At 65.7% G+C, this 15,920-nt stretch overlaps 1 protein-coding gene across 3 annotated transcripts in view; it reads left to right on the top strand.

The window, feature by feature from the left end:
- Positions 1 to 15,920, top strand: part of ABR (ABR activator of RhoGEF and GTPase) — a 96,798-nt gene that overhangs the window by 47,340 nt on the left and 33,538 nt on the right. For 2 of the 3 annotated variants that reach the window (XM_034752286.1, XM_034752287.1), the window contains exons 3-6: positions 8,441 to 8,545; positions 10,033 to 10,218; positions 12,153 to 12,260; positions 13,943 to 14,003. In XM_034752286.1, the coding sequence (XP_034608177.1) occupies positions 8,441 to 8,545; positions 10,033 to 10,218; positions 12,153 to 12,260; positions 13,943 to 14,003 (460 nt within the window). Of the gene's footprint in view, positions 1 to 4,415; positions 4,886 to 8,440; positions 8,546 to 10,032; positions 10,219 to 12,152; positions 12,261 to 13,942; positions 14,004 to 15,920 lie in introns of those variants that run through there. The other variant, XM_034752288.1, reaches the window with a different exon arrangement.

Here is a 15,920-nt window from a genome sequence, read left to right on the forward strand (position 1 = left end):
AAGTGGGCTGTAGTCCACGAAAGCTTATGCTCTAATAAATTTGTTAGTCTCTAAGGTGCCACAAGTACTCCTGTTCTTCTTTTTGCAGATACAGACTAACATGGCTGTTACTCTGAAACTTTTAAAGAGACACTCCAACCAGGGCTCTCTGTGTATGGGAAACCCCAAGAAACAGGGAGGGGTGGCTGGGGGCGGGGGAGGGGCTCTTGCCACGCTCTGGGCAGCGCCAGCATCTGGGAGACTCGGGGTGTGTGTGTGTGTGTGTGTGTGTGTGTGTGTCACATATATCTTCCCAAACATGTCTGAGGGCTCTGATAGCTCTTGGCAAACAAGCCACGCAGCCTGATTTCCTGGCTTCCTTGGCACTGACACGCACCAACCCAGCACCTTCTCGGCAGCGGGTTGGAAGGCAAATGCCTGATGATCTAGCATGAGATGAAGCCCTGGTCCGATGCTGAGTGCATGGAGGGGGTGAGAGAGCCTTCCTGACCCTGCAGCAGTGGGGCCCCTTGTGCCCTGGAGCATGGGACTTGTTCCTCAGGCCATGCTAGGCTGAGGGTACCAGTTTCTCATGGCTGTGCCGTGAGGTGCATGTGGCCAGAGAGGCCTGTGTACCAGCTCTGGGACTCCTTGTTCAGGGCAAGGCAGTGCCAGGAAAGGCTGGGTTCTGTCTCGTTGAAAGGGTTAAGGTCTAATCCCACAAGGAACAGGAGTGAATGCGAAAGCATGACTTCCTCCCAGCCCCCTGCCTGGTGGGGATGAGATGCCAGGCTGGGTGGAGGACCTAGAAAGACGGGGGAGCCCCTGGGTGGGTGATGCCCCCAGACCCCAAACTACCCATCTGCAGAAGAGAAAGGCAGATGGTGGCGTGTGCCAAGGAGCATCAGGAATGAGCTGGATCGAATGCAACCCAGCCCCTGCCTGCCTGCTTTGGATTTCAGAGCTCGGCCCGAGTCGTTTGGCTGGTGCTGTTTCCCCACCAGGTGGCATCAGCGAGCAGGGCCCTGTGGCTGGGTTTAATGACGTGTCCGAAGCAGGGATGTCTCCACTTCCCCAACGTGGGAGGAATGGTGTTGCTCTGGGCCTGGATCGTCTCTTCCTCCTCCTCTGGGGCTGCCCCTCAGCAGGACCCCGGCATTGCCCCACGTTACTGTCCGTAGATGGGCATAGTGCTCTTCCTTCCCCACACGGCTTATGGACTAAAGCCAGCGCTCGGCAAAGGGGCCTGGCCCTGTGGGGAGGTCCTGGAGGGAGAGCCTCGGGGGGCCGGGGTGGGCAGCTCCAGGTGGCACTGCAGCCAGCGAATGCGGGAAGCAGGCCGCTGGACACGCGTGGGATGGGGCGGGGGCTGCCCGACAGCATCAGGAGCTGTCTGTTCTGGAGGGGTGGGGAGCTGCGGGGCCTGGGCGTGGCTGGGCACGGGAGCTGCCTTGGGCTGGGCTGGGCCTGGTTGGGTGCAGCTGTCTAGCTGCTGAGCCTGGGTGTCTCAGGACAAAGCCTCAGGTTGTTCCCTAGCCCAGGGACGCCCTGCCCCCACACTGGACGGCCTGCCCTGGGAGCTCGGGCCCGGTTACACCCAAGGGAGCGGTGCCCAGAACAGCCCCTGGGCAGAGCTGCTGCCTGCGTGGCATGGCTACTGCACAAGGGACGTGTGCTCCAGCCCTGATCCCGTGGCTGGGCAGGGGCATGCTGCATGGCAGTGCCCTGACATCTTCCTGTTTCCCAGCATACGGTGCCATGGGTGCCCGCAGAGCCCCAGCCTGTAGGATGCACAGGTGCTGGAGATCTGCTCCCACGGGTGCCCTGCTCTCCTGGCAGCTACGCTGCTGGCCCCTCCTACCCCAGGGGGCGTCCAGCGGGGTGTGCCCCTCTCCAGCTGCTGAGTGGGAGAGCCCAGCTGGGGCTGTAGTCTCTGCCGTGCGCTCCCTTCGCAGCCGTTCCAGCGCTAATGGGATTTGGAGACGTTCAGGCTCCAGCGCTGGCTCTGCCTTCAATCCCATTATCTGTGGCCGGGCAATTCCAGGCTAAGCCGGGTGCCCTTTGGATGCTGCGGCTGGTGGCTTTAACCCTTTGCAGCTGCCTCCCCAGCGTCCGAATCAGGGCCTGCGTGCTGGCTGGGCCGGCTGGGATCTGCCAGTGGCAGGCAGCTGAATCGCGCTCGGCTTCTCCTCTTCCCACGCAGGCTCGGCTCAGAGCGACGGCAACTGCCGAAGGGGGACCCGAGGGCCCCTGTCCATGGGGCTCAGGCGAGAGGACGCCCAGCCGGGTGGGAGCCCCTGGGCTGGCGTCGCTCTGGATGCAGGGGGCAATTTGGAGTTGAAAGGGGTTTCCAGTGGGGCTGGGTGATTTGCGGCTGGCGCTGATGGAGGGGGCTGTGCTAGGGGCTGGGAGGAGCTGGGGTGGTGTCAGTCCCCTATAGCTGGGGTGGGGAGAGACCGCCCTGCACAGAGGGGGTAGCTCGGCCCTGCTGGGAAGGGAGGAGAGCCTGTTCTCCCTCTGGGCTCGAGGAGCTGCGAACGGGCCCTGAGCCCTGTACTGAGCGCATTGCTGTTTCCCATGCGTGGGGAGCAGGCAGGCATTGCTGCTGGGCCATGGCTTCTCTCCTCCTGCCCCGTATACCCCGGGCCAGCCTCCTCTCACTGGGCACATGAGGCAGGGGCTCCGTGTGCTGGGCTGCTGCGCAGGGAAAGGAGGGAGCTGTGGTTCTGGGTGAGAACTGCCCCCCCCCGCCCCGACCATCTCCCACTGGCTCCCCCCACCCCTGGCCCTCTCTGAAGTCTGTGCACAGGGGCCTGTCCTGGGGCACCTCTGCTCCTTAGGGCTGAAGCCCAGCCCAGTCCTGGTCCTGACCCACGTCAAGAGCACGGGCCAGGCATGGGCTCTGGAAACCCCCCATGCGCCCTGGTCAGTCCCCGCCCCCAGCTCAGTACTGGTCCTGACCCACGTCAAGGGCATGGGCCAGGCATGGGCTCTGGAAACCCCCCCGTGCGCCCTGGTCAGTCCCCGCCCCCAGCTCAGTACTGGCGGCCGCAGGGAGTGGTGGAGGAAGACAATAGGGCTGCACATGCAAAGCGTGTCAACCTCAGCTTCCCCTTTTCCTGGAGTTCGGGGGCGGGTGGAGGCAGTGAAGCTCCCTCCCCACATCCTTAGCCCACAGCCAGCTTGCAGGGCCCTGGGAGCCTGAAAAGCCCCACCCTCCTCTGCCTAGTCTGTTCCTGGTGGCCAGCTGAGGCCCAGTGCGCCCAGGCCATGCAGGAGGCTGCCCCCTCCCCAGTCTGGTCAATCCGGAGTCCCTGGCACTGGTGTTATGTTCACTGCCCCCTGCCCGTGTGATCCTCGTGCTGCTGGGTTCAGCCCTGAGCAGCCGCTGCACTGGGGCCCTGGAGGTTTGGGGAGCTGGGCGGGGGCTGGATGGCGTTGTGGGCGCTCAGGAAGGCACAAGAGGTGGATTTGGTACCCAGCTGTCTCTCCTCCTTCCTCCTGTTGGGCAGGGGCAAAGGCCTTAGCGGCTGAACTCTGCGCTCCCCATCCCAGGATCTGCCACAACATCCAGCAGGGGGGCGGGGCTGCCTCAGCTTGGCTGGAGGCTGAGCAGTTCTGCACTGATCACATCATTAGGGTTCAGAGTCAACACCCTGCTGGAAGGAATGGAGGGGTACCGTGGCTGGGTTGCAAGGCTCCCTCCCTGGCTGGGAGGGCTGGCCAGGCACATTCTGGGCCAGAGCTCTGCTCTAGATTTACCCGGCTACTCAATCCCATCCTGCCCAGCGCTTGCCTCCAGGCTGCACACGAGGCCTGATCCCCTGTAGGGGGAGGTCTGAGTGACCCTGTCTCGCCCTCTCCCGTCCCCGTCCCATCCTGTACGATCCCCACTGCTAGGTACTGAAACGTCTCTCCCAGACTCCCTTGTGCCGGGAGGCAGCTGCTGCTCTTGCGGTTCAGTGCAGCGCCACGCGACCAGTGCCGTGCAGCAGGGCCAGGGAGCTCTGCCGCCGCTGTGCCCAGGAGCGGGCGGGGTGGAGGAGAGAGCCCCTGGGCAGGGCTGGTGGGACAGTTCTATGGGCTCCAGGGTGGGGGCCCTCTCCAGGCAGCGGCTGATGCTGGGGTGCGACTATCCATCACCCCTTAGCCTGTGCTGTGTGTCGCTTGAGGCCGGGCCCTGGGGAACTGTGAGACCAGAGCTCCAGGGCTGAGCAGAGCGCTTGTAGCCTGACTTCCCCGCCTGGACGCCGCTTCCCTTGTCCCTTTGCGACTGTGGCAGCTCACAGTGTAGAAGCTGGTTCCCCAAACACTCGTCCTGCCTTGCAAATTCCCGCTCTAGAGAGCAGCCAGCCCTGGTCCTGCGCGCGGCGCTGGCCACACGCCAGGGAGCGGTCCCCCCTCCCGAGCAGGACGTTCATTTCCTGTGCATTACTAGCTGAGGCAGGGCGGAGCAGCGGGGCTGGCTGGAGGAGTGCAGACGGCAGGGGCCGGGAAGGGGTTAAGCAGGTCGGAGCAGCCTGGCCCCTCGCCCCTGTGCTGACAGCCCTGGCGTTTCCGCAGCCTCGTGCAGGCTCAGGGCTGCCTGGACCGTGGTTTCCTCTCCTCTCCGGGAAGCCTGGGGCCAAGCTGCCCTGGCTGGCGCAGGCAGGACTCCCGTAATGGCTCCTTTCAGCAGCAGGCTGCGGCCAGCTCACAGCGCTGAATCGGGCCAGGCTGGCCCGCTGGAGTAGGCCCCCCTGGAGCTGCGGGCTGTGCCCTCTGGCCTCCTGCCGCTCTGAGGGCCATGGAGGAGGAAGAGGAGGCCATAGGGTATCTGGACAAAATCCTGGAGGATGAAGAGGATTTGGAGCCAGGCACCCCCACCAGCCCAGGCCTGGGGTCTCCCTTCCTGGTTTCCGAGAAGGTGGGCACACATCCGCCTGAGGAGGAGGGGGGCGCTGGGCTGGGCTGGGGGGCGTGCGTCGGGAGTCCTCCTCAGTGCCAGCTGTGTCTTCTCTGCGCCTGTGGGTGGCGCCGGGGGCTCGTGGCACCTCTGTGGTGGGCGCTCGGCTCCGTAGCATTGAGCCCTAGCCTGGGGGGCTGCCCCAGTCACTGGGGTGTAGGCTGGGGGCAGAGGCAGTGAAGTATCCTCCTCTAATAGGGCCGTGGCGCCTGCCCCTCTGTTTCCTGCCGCCCCTGCCATGGTGGGGGGAAGTGCGGAGCTTTCAGCACACAAGCCGGGCAGAGCAGTGAGGTGTGCCTGGTGCTGAGGCTGGGGGGCAGGGCAGGGTGCCAGGGGGTGTGTGGTGCTGAGATCCTGGGGGTGCCTCGGGCCGAGGATGGGGGGCAGGGCAGGGAGCCTGGCACGGTGACACCCATGCTGTCCTGGCCTCCCTTGGAGGACAGCAATTAGGGCTCTGATGACTGGGGGAGGGGGGGCAGATCCCATCCCTGGCTACAGGGCTGCCGTGTGGTACTAGCCCAGCCAAGCCCTGGTGCCAGTGGACCCGGCAGCCCCTCCCCTTGGCGGGGTGCATTGGATGGGGCAAAGGGCCTGCTGGCTGTGCAGGGCCCTGGGGCTGCAGCCTTGGCCTCTGTGGACGTGGGGCTGGGCGCTGGCTGAGGAGCTGGGGGTCTCTACGTATCCGGGTGGCAGTGTCTCCTCTTGCTGCCTGCTCCAGAAGGGCACTGGGCCAGCTCCTGCTCTAAGCCCCTGGCTCTGCCATGGATGCACTGTGGCCTGGGGCATGTCCCCAAGTGCTGGCTGCAGCCCTCGGTAAAGCAGGGCCAGAGCTGTTGGTCCCAGGACCGGGGGCTCGCAGGCCCTGGACCTCCCTACGGCGCGGGGGCAGCCACCGCTCGCCGTGCCACTCCTCCTCTGCCCTTCCTGTGCCCCCGAGGGGATGGCAGGGCCCAGTGCTCCAGGCCCTGCCTCCCTGGACGGCCTGTTGGAGGTAGTGCCCTGGCTAGACTTCCCATACAGGCTTCGTGGGGCAGGGCCTGTGCCGGTGCTGGAGCCCAGAGCCGAGGCTGGCACTCGCCTGCTCGGCCCTGGCATGGGCAGTGGGGCTGGCAGGCAGCCGAGCGGGGCTGGGGCTGCCCCGGAGAAGCAGGAAGAGCCTGTGACTAATCAGTGGCCAAAAACGCCACAAGAAACGGCTCTGGCCTCAGCCAGCTCCTGCCTTAAAGGCCCAGGGCCCGTCTGGGACGGGGAGGGGCTGCGGGCGCTGGGCACAGGCAGGTGCAATGGGGCTTTCCCAGCTGGGAGACAGGCCTAGAAGAGGTGCCTGGCAGTGATCCGACCAGGCCCGTCCATTCGGGATTGATAATTCTCCTCCCCTTCCCCCCCCCCCCCCCCCCCCCGGAGCTGGGTCCCCCTGGCCAGAGGGAGCAGAGGGTGCTGCGTGGCGGGGGAGGAGTATCTGGCTATCAGCAAACAGAGCTTCCCCCTGCGAGGCTCACGGCCCCCACCTCACAGAGCAGGGGAGCTGCCCTTCCCCATGGCCGGGGAGACAGTGTCAGGCCTGGCCCCTCTGAGGTGGGTTAGCGCTCCCTGCCCATGGCTTCCAGTGGTGCCAGCCACGTCCCGTGGGTGTCACGACAGCAGCCGCTGGTGCCAGCCCGGGGCGGGGGGGCTCTGGTCCCCTCCATGGGCCCCTCTGCCTGCAGGGGAGTGACAGCTGAGGCAGGACAGCCTGGGAGTGGGCAAGCCGGCTCCTTGGTGTTCCTCTGGCACCAGGCTCTGCCATGCACCCCCCAGCCATGCCAGCCTTCCTGGTCCCGGCTGGGAGCCGCCGGCTGCACCGGAGCACCCCGAAGTCCAAACTCCTATGCGGCTGCTTCAGTGGGGTGCCTGCAGGGCACTGATTGATTGGGGGGTGGGTCTGTGGCCCTGTGGGGGAGGCTGCATGGCCAGGGGCCCCCAGGCAGCTCCTGGGAAGGGTTTGCCTCGGTGCCGAATGCTGGATCCAGCCGGGGGGGCGGGGGTGTCTCGCTGTCTCCTCACAGGCTGAGCTCAGGAAATCACCAGTGTTGCAAACCCTTCAGAACAGCCCCTGCAGCAGCCCTGAGCCTGCCTCACACTGGGGCTAGGCTATGTGCTGCAGGCCCCTCCCCACCCTCTGCAGAGGGGCAAAGAGCTGGGGGGCCCTGCGGATCCCCATGTGTATGGCGTGCGGGGTAGGGAGCTGCTGACGGCAGGGCAGGGCTGAGATGCAGCCACTTCTGCTTTGCATGTGGCTATGCACGGCATCGCTGCCAATCCAGATCAGACTGGTCCCACTGCCCCTTTGCGTTCGGCCGGGACTCCAGGGTTAGCGCCTGGGAGCTGGTGAGAGGCTCCTCGAACTCTTCCTGCACAGGGTCTCGCCTGGAAAGTGGCACTGGGAGCAGCACAGCTCCCTGCGGGGGGCCCCGGCTTCATGCTGACAGGTGTGAACTGCGCCGAGCCCCTGAGAAATCACTTGCCCAGCCTGGCTCTGTGTGGCCAGGTGTGACGAAGTGGGGGCCCCGTTGGAGCCCATGGGGGGTGCGCTGCTTGGGCTCAGAGGCCTGGGGGGAGCCGGATCCTGGCTGAGGAGGCCGTGAGAGTGAGGCAGAGGGCACTGGCCTGGGTGGAGCGTGGGGTGGGGGCGTGATGGAGGGCCGCCATGGGGACCCTGCTGGGCGCTGTCTCACTCCTCCCGCGTATGGGCACAAACGGCCAGTTCGGTGTGTTCCCCTCCTTGCTGGCCTTCGCCATTTGCCCTGTTCAGGCCTGGGCCAACCAGGAGGATCCCGATGCCCAGAGAGCCCTCTGGGCATGGTCCCTGCCCACCCCTCACCGCCCCAGGCTGGGAGGCTCCAACCCCGGATAAGGACATGGTAGCTGCTGGCTTTTGCCTCAGGTTCCTGGTCTGGTGCTATCCCCAGGCCTGGGGGCATGCAGGGCTGCTGAAGCCGGGAGGCTGGCCACCAGAAGCTGCCCTGCGGTAGCCCGGCTCCTGTGTTGAGAGGCACTCCCACCCCTCGGACAGTGGGCCGGGCACAGGGCGAGTACGGCGGGTGGGAAGAGGACGGGAGCCCTGCTGGAGCGCTGGCCCGGGCGCCAGCGGAGGGAGCCCGGGGAAGGGAGAGGGTGGTGCTGGTACATGCCCGAGGGGGGTGGGGCTCAGTGAGCCACTGGCAGCTGGCCCAGACTCAGCAATGAGCATTACATACCTGGCTGCTGTGGGCCTTGCCCTGTGAGAGGCCTGTGCGGGAGACCGCAGGAGCCCCAGCAACGGAGCTGGGACCCTGCCAGCTGGGGAGGAGGGAGGGCAGCAAAGCCAGCTCTGCCCAAGGCTTCCCACCCCGCCCAAGGCTGACGCTGCTCCGCTGGCACCAGGCACCTCCCTGGCCATGCCAGCCTTCCTCCCTCTGGAGAGCCCCTCCCCTGGGAGCAGATCCTGGGGGTTCCCCTTGCAGCGCCTAGACCCTGACGTCCCTTGTTGTCATGCAGGGTGAGCGGGATGCCGGGAAGGGGCTGGAGATGCGGAAGTTGGTGCTCTCGGGCTTCCTGGCCAGTGAGGAGATCTACATCAACCAGCTGGAGGCGCTGCTGCTGGTGAGTATGGCCCAGCGGGCGCCCGGCCCCTCTGCCAGGGCTAGTCCCCGGCACTGAGCCCTGTGCTTCCGGGCACGAGGCCGTGCCCTCCTGGGGTCTCTCCCCGTCCCCCTCAAGCAGTGCCGGGCTCTCCTCTCCCCGGCCGCAGCAGGTTCTGCAGGCGGGAATCCCTAGGGGAAGTGGGCGTTAGGCTGGCTGGAGACCTGCCCCCAGCTCCCTTCAGAACAGGGAGCATCCCGGCTGGGGGATGCGTCTCTAACGTTAGCCCCACCCGCAATGGGAGCCAGCCCGGGCAGCCTGTCCCGCCCCTCATGGGCAGTAGGGTGGGTGGCTGGGGGTGCCGCTGCCTCGGGGGTGGGGAACCAGAATCGCAGCAGCCGCACAAGGTGGAGAAGGAAGAGTCCCTCCGAGGCTGGGGTGGGTGTGGGTCTCTGTCCCCTCCTGGCTGCTGGGGTCAGAGCTGCTAATGCAAACGTGTCCTGCCCGCCCCCGTGCCAGGGACCGGGACGTCTGGCCAGGCATGTAACTCCTGCGTCTGGGGGATGGGGGCTGACCCATAGGTGCCCGTTCCCCACCGCCCCCTGCAGGGTGAGGGCTGACGTATGCTGGGGCACATCTTCGTGGGCAGCCAGACGTCTCTCCATGTCGCACCCTGTGCCAGGCCTGGCCGTCCCTTTCCTGGGCCCTCCTGCACCAACTGGTGGCACTGCCCTGGCACCCGGTCCTGCCCCTGTGAGCCCACTGCCCTCTTGTTGCGCAATGCACAGGGCTGGCAGGTTCCCACCTTCCTCTTCCTGGCAGAATGGGGAAGTCTGTGCGGACACGCAAACTGAAACTGCCGTCTGCAGCCCCTGCACGGCACGGCGCAGGCAGCGCCCCAGCGCCGGGGCAGGGGACTCGAGGCCCCTTCTTCTGCTCCCAGCCATGTCCCTAACAGTCTTGGCTAGAAAGTGGCTCTGCAGATCTGTGAGAGGTGGGGTGGCTGGATCCTGACCCACCATCCCCTGGTAGCCCAGCCCTGGACTCCCCACCGAATCTGCCGGTGCCCCTCACTCCCGACCTGCAGCCCCCCTTGCTGTTGCAGCCCGAGGAGTTTCCTGCTCTGAGATTGCCCATTGCGTGGCTGTTCCCCCATCCCAGGGAACATGGGGCTTGACCCTGGCAAGCTCCTCATCCAGCTTAACCCAAATTTGCAGGCAAGTGCCAGAACTGAAGATTGACCCCTTGCTTCCCACAGGGGGCGGCCTCCCAGCATGCAACACCCCGGCTGGAGCAGGCTGTGCTGCATGCTGGGACCTGTAGTTCCCAGGGGCTGCCCCCCATCCCGCCATGAGAAGGGCGGCTCTTAGTTGTCCCACGTCATGCCAGTCAGGGGGCCCTTCAGCTCCTGTCTGTGGCTTTGCTCCGGCCCCCTTGGCAGGCACCGAGCCTGGCCTGTCTCTCTGGCAGGTTCCTGCTCTAACGCTGGCTTCCCCTGCTCGCCGCAGCCCATGAAGCCGCTGAAGGCCACGGCCACCACCTCCCAGCCCGTCCTCACCATCCAGCAGATCGAGACCATCTTCTACAAGATCCAGGACATCTACGAGATCCACAAGGAGTTCTACGACAGCCTCTGCCCCAAGGTGCAGCAGTGGGACAGCAAGGTCACCCTGGGGCACCTCTTCCAGAAGCTGGTAAGCTCGGCTCCCCTGCAGGTGGCTGGGCAGGGGTGGGATCTGGGGCGTGGGCAGGGCTTGTCTTCTAGCTCCTCACCCATAGAGATGCTGCCCGGAGAAGGGAGGGATTGAGCTGAGTCCAGGGTGTTCTTCCCAGGTGCGAGCCTAGGCAGAGCTCTGTGTGGGGCAGCCCTGGGGTGGGCTGGCTGGGGGTGGCCCAGGGGGCTGCAGGCCCCACGCAGTGTGCAGTCTCCCCTCCTGCTCACTGTTCCCTGGTGCCAGGGAGCCAAGTGGGCCTGTGGGCTCTGGCTGGGCCGTCCCAAGGCACTTTGGAAGAACGGGGAGCAGGCTTTGGGAGTCTCTGGAGCAGGAGCAGGTGGCTGCAAACCCCTCTGGTTGGGGGTCTGGGCCCTGCTGAGCCAGGTGGCTGTTGCGACAGCTCACCCCAGGTTGGGCCATGCGCAGGCTACAGTCGCTGCTCTGATCCCAAGCGGGCTCGCACCCCGGATGTGCTTGGCCAGCAGCCCCTCCGAGTGATAGCTTGGGACACTCTCTTCCTCTGGTCTGTCTCCTTCCAGCACCCCGGTGATGGACAAAACCCCCTGAGCTTGGAGATGAGCAGGGCTGGGTTATGGCAATCCAGGCTCCTTGTGGCTCCACCTCTCGTTTGGCACCATGCCCAGAGAACAACAGGTCTCCTTGGTGCCCCAGGGGGGGCGGAGTGGGCACTGGACCCTCTCCTGTCACACGGAGCCTCGGTCAGGAGCTGGTGGGGGTCCCAGGCCAGTGGAGTTTGGAGTTCCCAGCATTGCTGTCGGTTACACTGGCAGCGGGGGAGTACTTCCCTCTTCAGAGCTGGTGGTGCAGGCTCTCGGCAGACTCAGGCAGGTGTCGCTGTGTCAGTTACACGGGGCTTACTTCCTGACTGCAAAGGGCTAGGAACTGATTTCTCTGCTTGCTGAGAGGCCTGGCTTCTGGAGCTGAGGCCTGGGAAACACTGCCTTAATCTGCTCTGACTGGCTGCTACTAGGTAGCTGGCACGGCTGTGTGGTGGGAGGGCTGCCGGGCCCTGGCACAGGGGGAGGGCTGGGCAGAGGCTCCTGGGAAGCAGCCGTAGCTCAGGGGCTGATTGCTCCAGGTTCTCACTCAGCAGCGAGCGCCTGTTCTCAGGCTGGCAGGTGCGCCGGGGGTTGGTTTGTTAGTGGCTGTGCTGAGAAAGCTCCCTTCTACCTGGGCCCGCTGGGCCCCGTCCCGTGGGGAGCCCCCTGTACCAGCTGCTGTGGGGAGGGGCTGGGAGAGGCTGGGGGCCGTGCTTGGCAGCCGGTGGCATGTCTGTGGGCAGTGGGGATGACGCTCACCCTGCTGCTGCCCGAGTCCATCTGCTGTGCTCCAGACCAGGCCTGAGGCCTGCCCCACTGTCCTCCCCAGGCCTCCAACTCTGCCCCTGGCTGGTTCCTGGCCCCTGGCAATCGGCTCTCGCCCAGCACTGCCTGGGCACCTTCTCCCAGGTCACTGTGCCCACAGCAGGGGCTGGTGGGCGTGAGTGTCTCCTGCAGGCTCCTCTGGGGGCCCCGGGAGTCAGTGATCTCCCCAAGCAGCCAGGCTGGGGAGTGGCGGCTGCCTAGGGAGGGGAAGGCGGGCACACATGGAGCCTGCTGCTTCTGCCCACCCCAGCCGGCCAGGCCACACCTGGGGTCCTGTCAGAGCGCCCAGCTGGGCGCCCCTTCTCCCCGCCCAGGGCAGCGTGCTGGGTGTCGGGGCCCGGAGGAGCTCGCTTGCCCCAGCTGGGCAGGCATGTGAGAGGGGCCAGCCGAGCGTCCTGCCCGTTAACCAGCGCAGCCTGCTCAGGTTGCTATGGAAACTGCTGAAGACAAAGTTCAAAGGAGCCGGCCCCATCCCAGGCGCGTCCTGCCAGGTCTTGTGGGTAATTCCCCTCCTCCGCTCGCCCCCAGGCCAGCCAGCTCGGCGTGTATAAAGCCTTCGTGGATAACTACAAGGTCGCGCTGGAGACGGCGGAGAAATGCAGCCAGAACAACAACCAGTTCCAGAAGATCTCGGAGGTGAGCGGGGCGGGGCTCCTCGGCCCCCGGGGGGGGTTGCTGGCAGCCTCTGGCGCAGCGCCCGGCCACGCTTGCTGGGTGGTGGCGTGGTGCAGGGCTCGCGCGGCACCGAACGGCTCCCAGGGGCAGGACCCAGCCTGCTCTCCCCACTGCGCCGGCTGGCGTGGGGGGCGGCCCGGGCCTGGGAGTGCGGCTCTGGCTGCTGATCCCGCGGCACTGGTGCTCGGGCTCTGTGGTCCGGTGTGAGCAGAGCAAGGGGCAAGGATGGAGCATGTCCCCTGCAGGTAGGGTGACCACGTGTCCCAACTTTATAGGGACAGTCCTGAAATTTGGGGCTTTGTCTCATATGGGCGCCTATTCTCCCTCGCCCCCCCAATCCCTCAACCCCATCCCGATTTTTCACACTTGCTGTTTGGTCACTCTACCTGCAGGCTCTGGGCAGAGAGCTCCGCGTGGGTCAGGTTGGAGTCCCTCCCCTGCCCGCTGGGTTGGGGAGCTCACTGGCCCACGCGTGCAGAGAACTGACGGCTCAGTGGCATGAGGCACCCACTGCCATAGCAACAGCTTGTGGGCACTTGGGCAGGTGTCCCTGGAGAGCAGCTCCCTGGACCAATGCCAGGCCGCACATGGCAACGTCTGGGCCCACTGGGCAGTCTCGAGGCATAGCAACGGGCCTGAGCTTTGGGGTTGGGGGCTCCCTCCTGCAGCCCCTTGGCGCTCTGAATGGGGGACGAGCGCTTCCTTGTCTGGGCCGGCTCTGCACTGTGCTGGGGCCATCCTTGGAGGAGCTGGGCTGGCTCCAATGTCTGTTCCCAGTGCAGGTGCACTCCGGCTGGGGGTGGAGTGGTGGGAGCCTGTGGGCAACGGCCTTTCCCATTGCCGGGCTTCACTGAGACGTGGCTCAGACCCACTTGGTTCTGGCAGACCCGGCCCCCTGCCCGCCAAGCCTGGTGTAGTCGTGTGAGCGACCTGCCCACTCCCCCACAGCACTTGCCAGTGGATGTGGTGCCCCCTCCATGTCTCATGCGAATGGCAGACCCTGGCGGTGTCACGACCTGCCGAGACCTGGCTCCGTGTACTCCCGGAGCCTGGGCAGAGTGCAGGGCTGTTCCTTGCTGTGTCCGGGCCATAGGGCTCAGGTCTTGGCTGATAGATCCAGGCCCTCCAGCTCCTGGCTAGGAGGTGTGATTTCCAGTGTCGCTCCCAGTGTGGAACTGGATTTGAATCCTGAACTCCTGCACAGGGCAGGACTGGGCCGCTGCAGTGGATTCTGGGGGAGTCTTTCATTATTTCCTCTGGCACTCGCTGTCTCACCCTGGGGTGCATCGTGCATGTACTTGGGGTGCAGCGGGACCCCCATGCAGGGTGGGGAGCAGCCCTGCTCCCACTGTTCCCCCTCTGCCTTGGCCTTCCCTGGAGCTGCAGCGGTGCTGGGGGCCCGGCTGACCTGGGCCAGCGCTGGCTACCACTTGGGGGATCTGGCTCTGTTGTAGCATCCAGCAGGAGCTGCCCTGGGGGCACCTCTGGCCTGCATGTGCCTGAGGTGGTTGGCAGGGGGTTCCGTTGTGCCCCAGAGCAGAGGCAGCTGGACCAGGCACCTACCCAGAACCCCAGCCCTGCAAGTCCCCATCCTCCCAGGCTGCTGCTCCAAGCCTCCTAACGAGCCTCTCTCCCGTGGGCAGGAGCTGAAAGTGAAGGGCCCCAAGGACTCCAAGGAGAACCACACCTCAGTCACCATGGAAGGTACGTGCATGCGTTGTGGGGAGGGGGCTCTCCGTCTTTGTCTGCGGCCCTGAACGCATGCATTATTGATCCGCTCCCGCGTGCGAGCGGAAAGCCCTTTGTGTGCCCGTGCGCGGCGCCGGTGCTCCCCTCGTTAGGATGCTAGTGTTGTCTGGCAGCCCCCCGCCCCCTCCCCTCCCCCTGCTTCGCTGAGGTGCTGATGCCGGGCTGCAGCCGGGCTGAGCTGCCGAGGGGAGGCAGAGAGCCGGTCACAATGGCCGTGCGGAGCCGGGGCTGCCATGGAGATCCTCCTCATCGTCCGGCTCTGCTGTAACTGCACCTATGGTGAGTCGGGGCGTGGGGCAGAGCCGCTGGGGGCGCCGTGACTCCAAGGGGGAATTTGGCCTGGCTTCCGCAGGGTCCCGCCCACCTTGGACAGACAGGCAGCCCAGTCGGGGGTGTTCTCGGCGCGTGTCGCCCCTGGGAGCGGTGCTGCTGGGCCTGGGGATTTGTGCTGGGGGGTTTCTCCCTCTGGCGCTGTGCTCTGCTGCCTGAAGTTGGTAGTTTCTTTGTTCTGGGCTGTGAAGGGCCGCGTTGATTGTGCTCCGCCAGGGCACGTGCAGCCTTGTTCCCGGGAGCGGCAGCAGCAAGGGGAGGGGAGGGGAGAATGGGGTGCAACTGGGGGTGTCGGGGAGAACCCAGAACCCCTCGATCAGGCGTGTGAAATCATCACTGAGCCCCAGGGGCTGGCGAGGCGGAGGGCAGAGGGAAGGAGTTGGGGAGGGTCCGATGGCGCCCTGGCACAGCGGGGTGGGTCTGTGCCAGGCTGGGCAGGTCCCATTGTCTTGGCTCGGGCTGTCCCAGCCAGCATGTGCTCATGAAATGCTCAGTGAACGTCTGACCTTCGCGTGGGGCTAGTGCTGAGCGGGGCTGGCAGTGGGGGCTCTGAGCCCAGGGGGGGCATGGTACCTGTCCCACTCCCCAGTGCCTGCTCCTGGTTGGGATCTGGCTCCTGCCTGGCCTGGTGGTGGACACAGTACACACCCCTCCCTGATCACCTCCAACGGAGGGGCTGCCTCACCGTGACAACAGGCGGGTCCATTGTTGCTGCTGAGCGGCGGGAGGCTGGGAGGGGAGCGGCTGGGCCAGTCGGGGCTTTAATGCCCCAGCCCTGGGCTCGGGAAGACGAGCCACTCGCCCCCAGCTCTTGGCCCCCATTGCCCCCAGCCAGTGGGTGCCGTGGGGGGGGAGGGGGCGCCTCGCTGGCTGTGTGCATTACATCTTCCCCACACCCCACCATGCTCGGGCTTCCTGCTGTTGGAGAGGTGGGGGCACAGCTGCCTGGGAGGGCCAGCACCTCATCACACCTCCCTCTGCAGAGGTCACGCTCACCTGGCGTGGAGTCCTTGTCCCAGGGCCAGGAGCAGCCCGAGCCCCCCAGCCCCTTTGGCTGGTCAGGTGTCCATGTCCTAGTGCCTCAGGAAAGGGGAGCAGGTTTCCTTCTCCTCGGGCAGCTCCGAGCGTGTTCTCCACGTGCTCTGGGCCGGGGGAAGTGGGTTGTAGGGAAGGGAGAATGCAGTTGCATCTGCTCAGGGTATAAATAGACTGGGGAGTCATGCAAGTCACCTGCCGGGCTGTGCTGGGAAGGGGCCGGGAGGGGTTTGTGGGAGTTGCGTGCACACATCCCTTCTAAGAGTGAGATGCACAAGGGCTTGGAGCCTCCAGGGCCCTCACACGATGTGGGGAGGATCAGGCTCTTGAGAGGCTCTCCAGTGAACGCTGAGCCCCAAGGGGGTGTGCAGGTTGCAGGGGCAGGTCCCCGCCTCCCCCTTAGGGGTTGGGTCGTAACTCAGGGGCAGCAGCTGCCTGCACCGTCCCATTCTGTCTGGAAACGGCTGAGGTCCCAGTGCAACCAGCCACCTCCTGGTTTGTGGGAGC

The sequence above is a fragment of the Trachemys scripta genome, chromosome 18 (assembly GCF_013100865.1).
Source record: "Trachemys scripta elegans isolate TJP31775 chromosome 18, CAS_Tse_1.0, whole genome shotgun sequence".
In the NCBI taxonomy this organism is placed as follows: Eukaryota; Metazoa; Chordata; order Testudines; family Emydidae; genus Trachemys; species Trachemys scripta.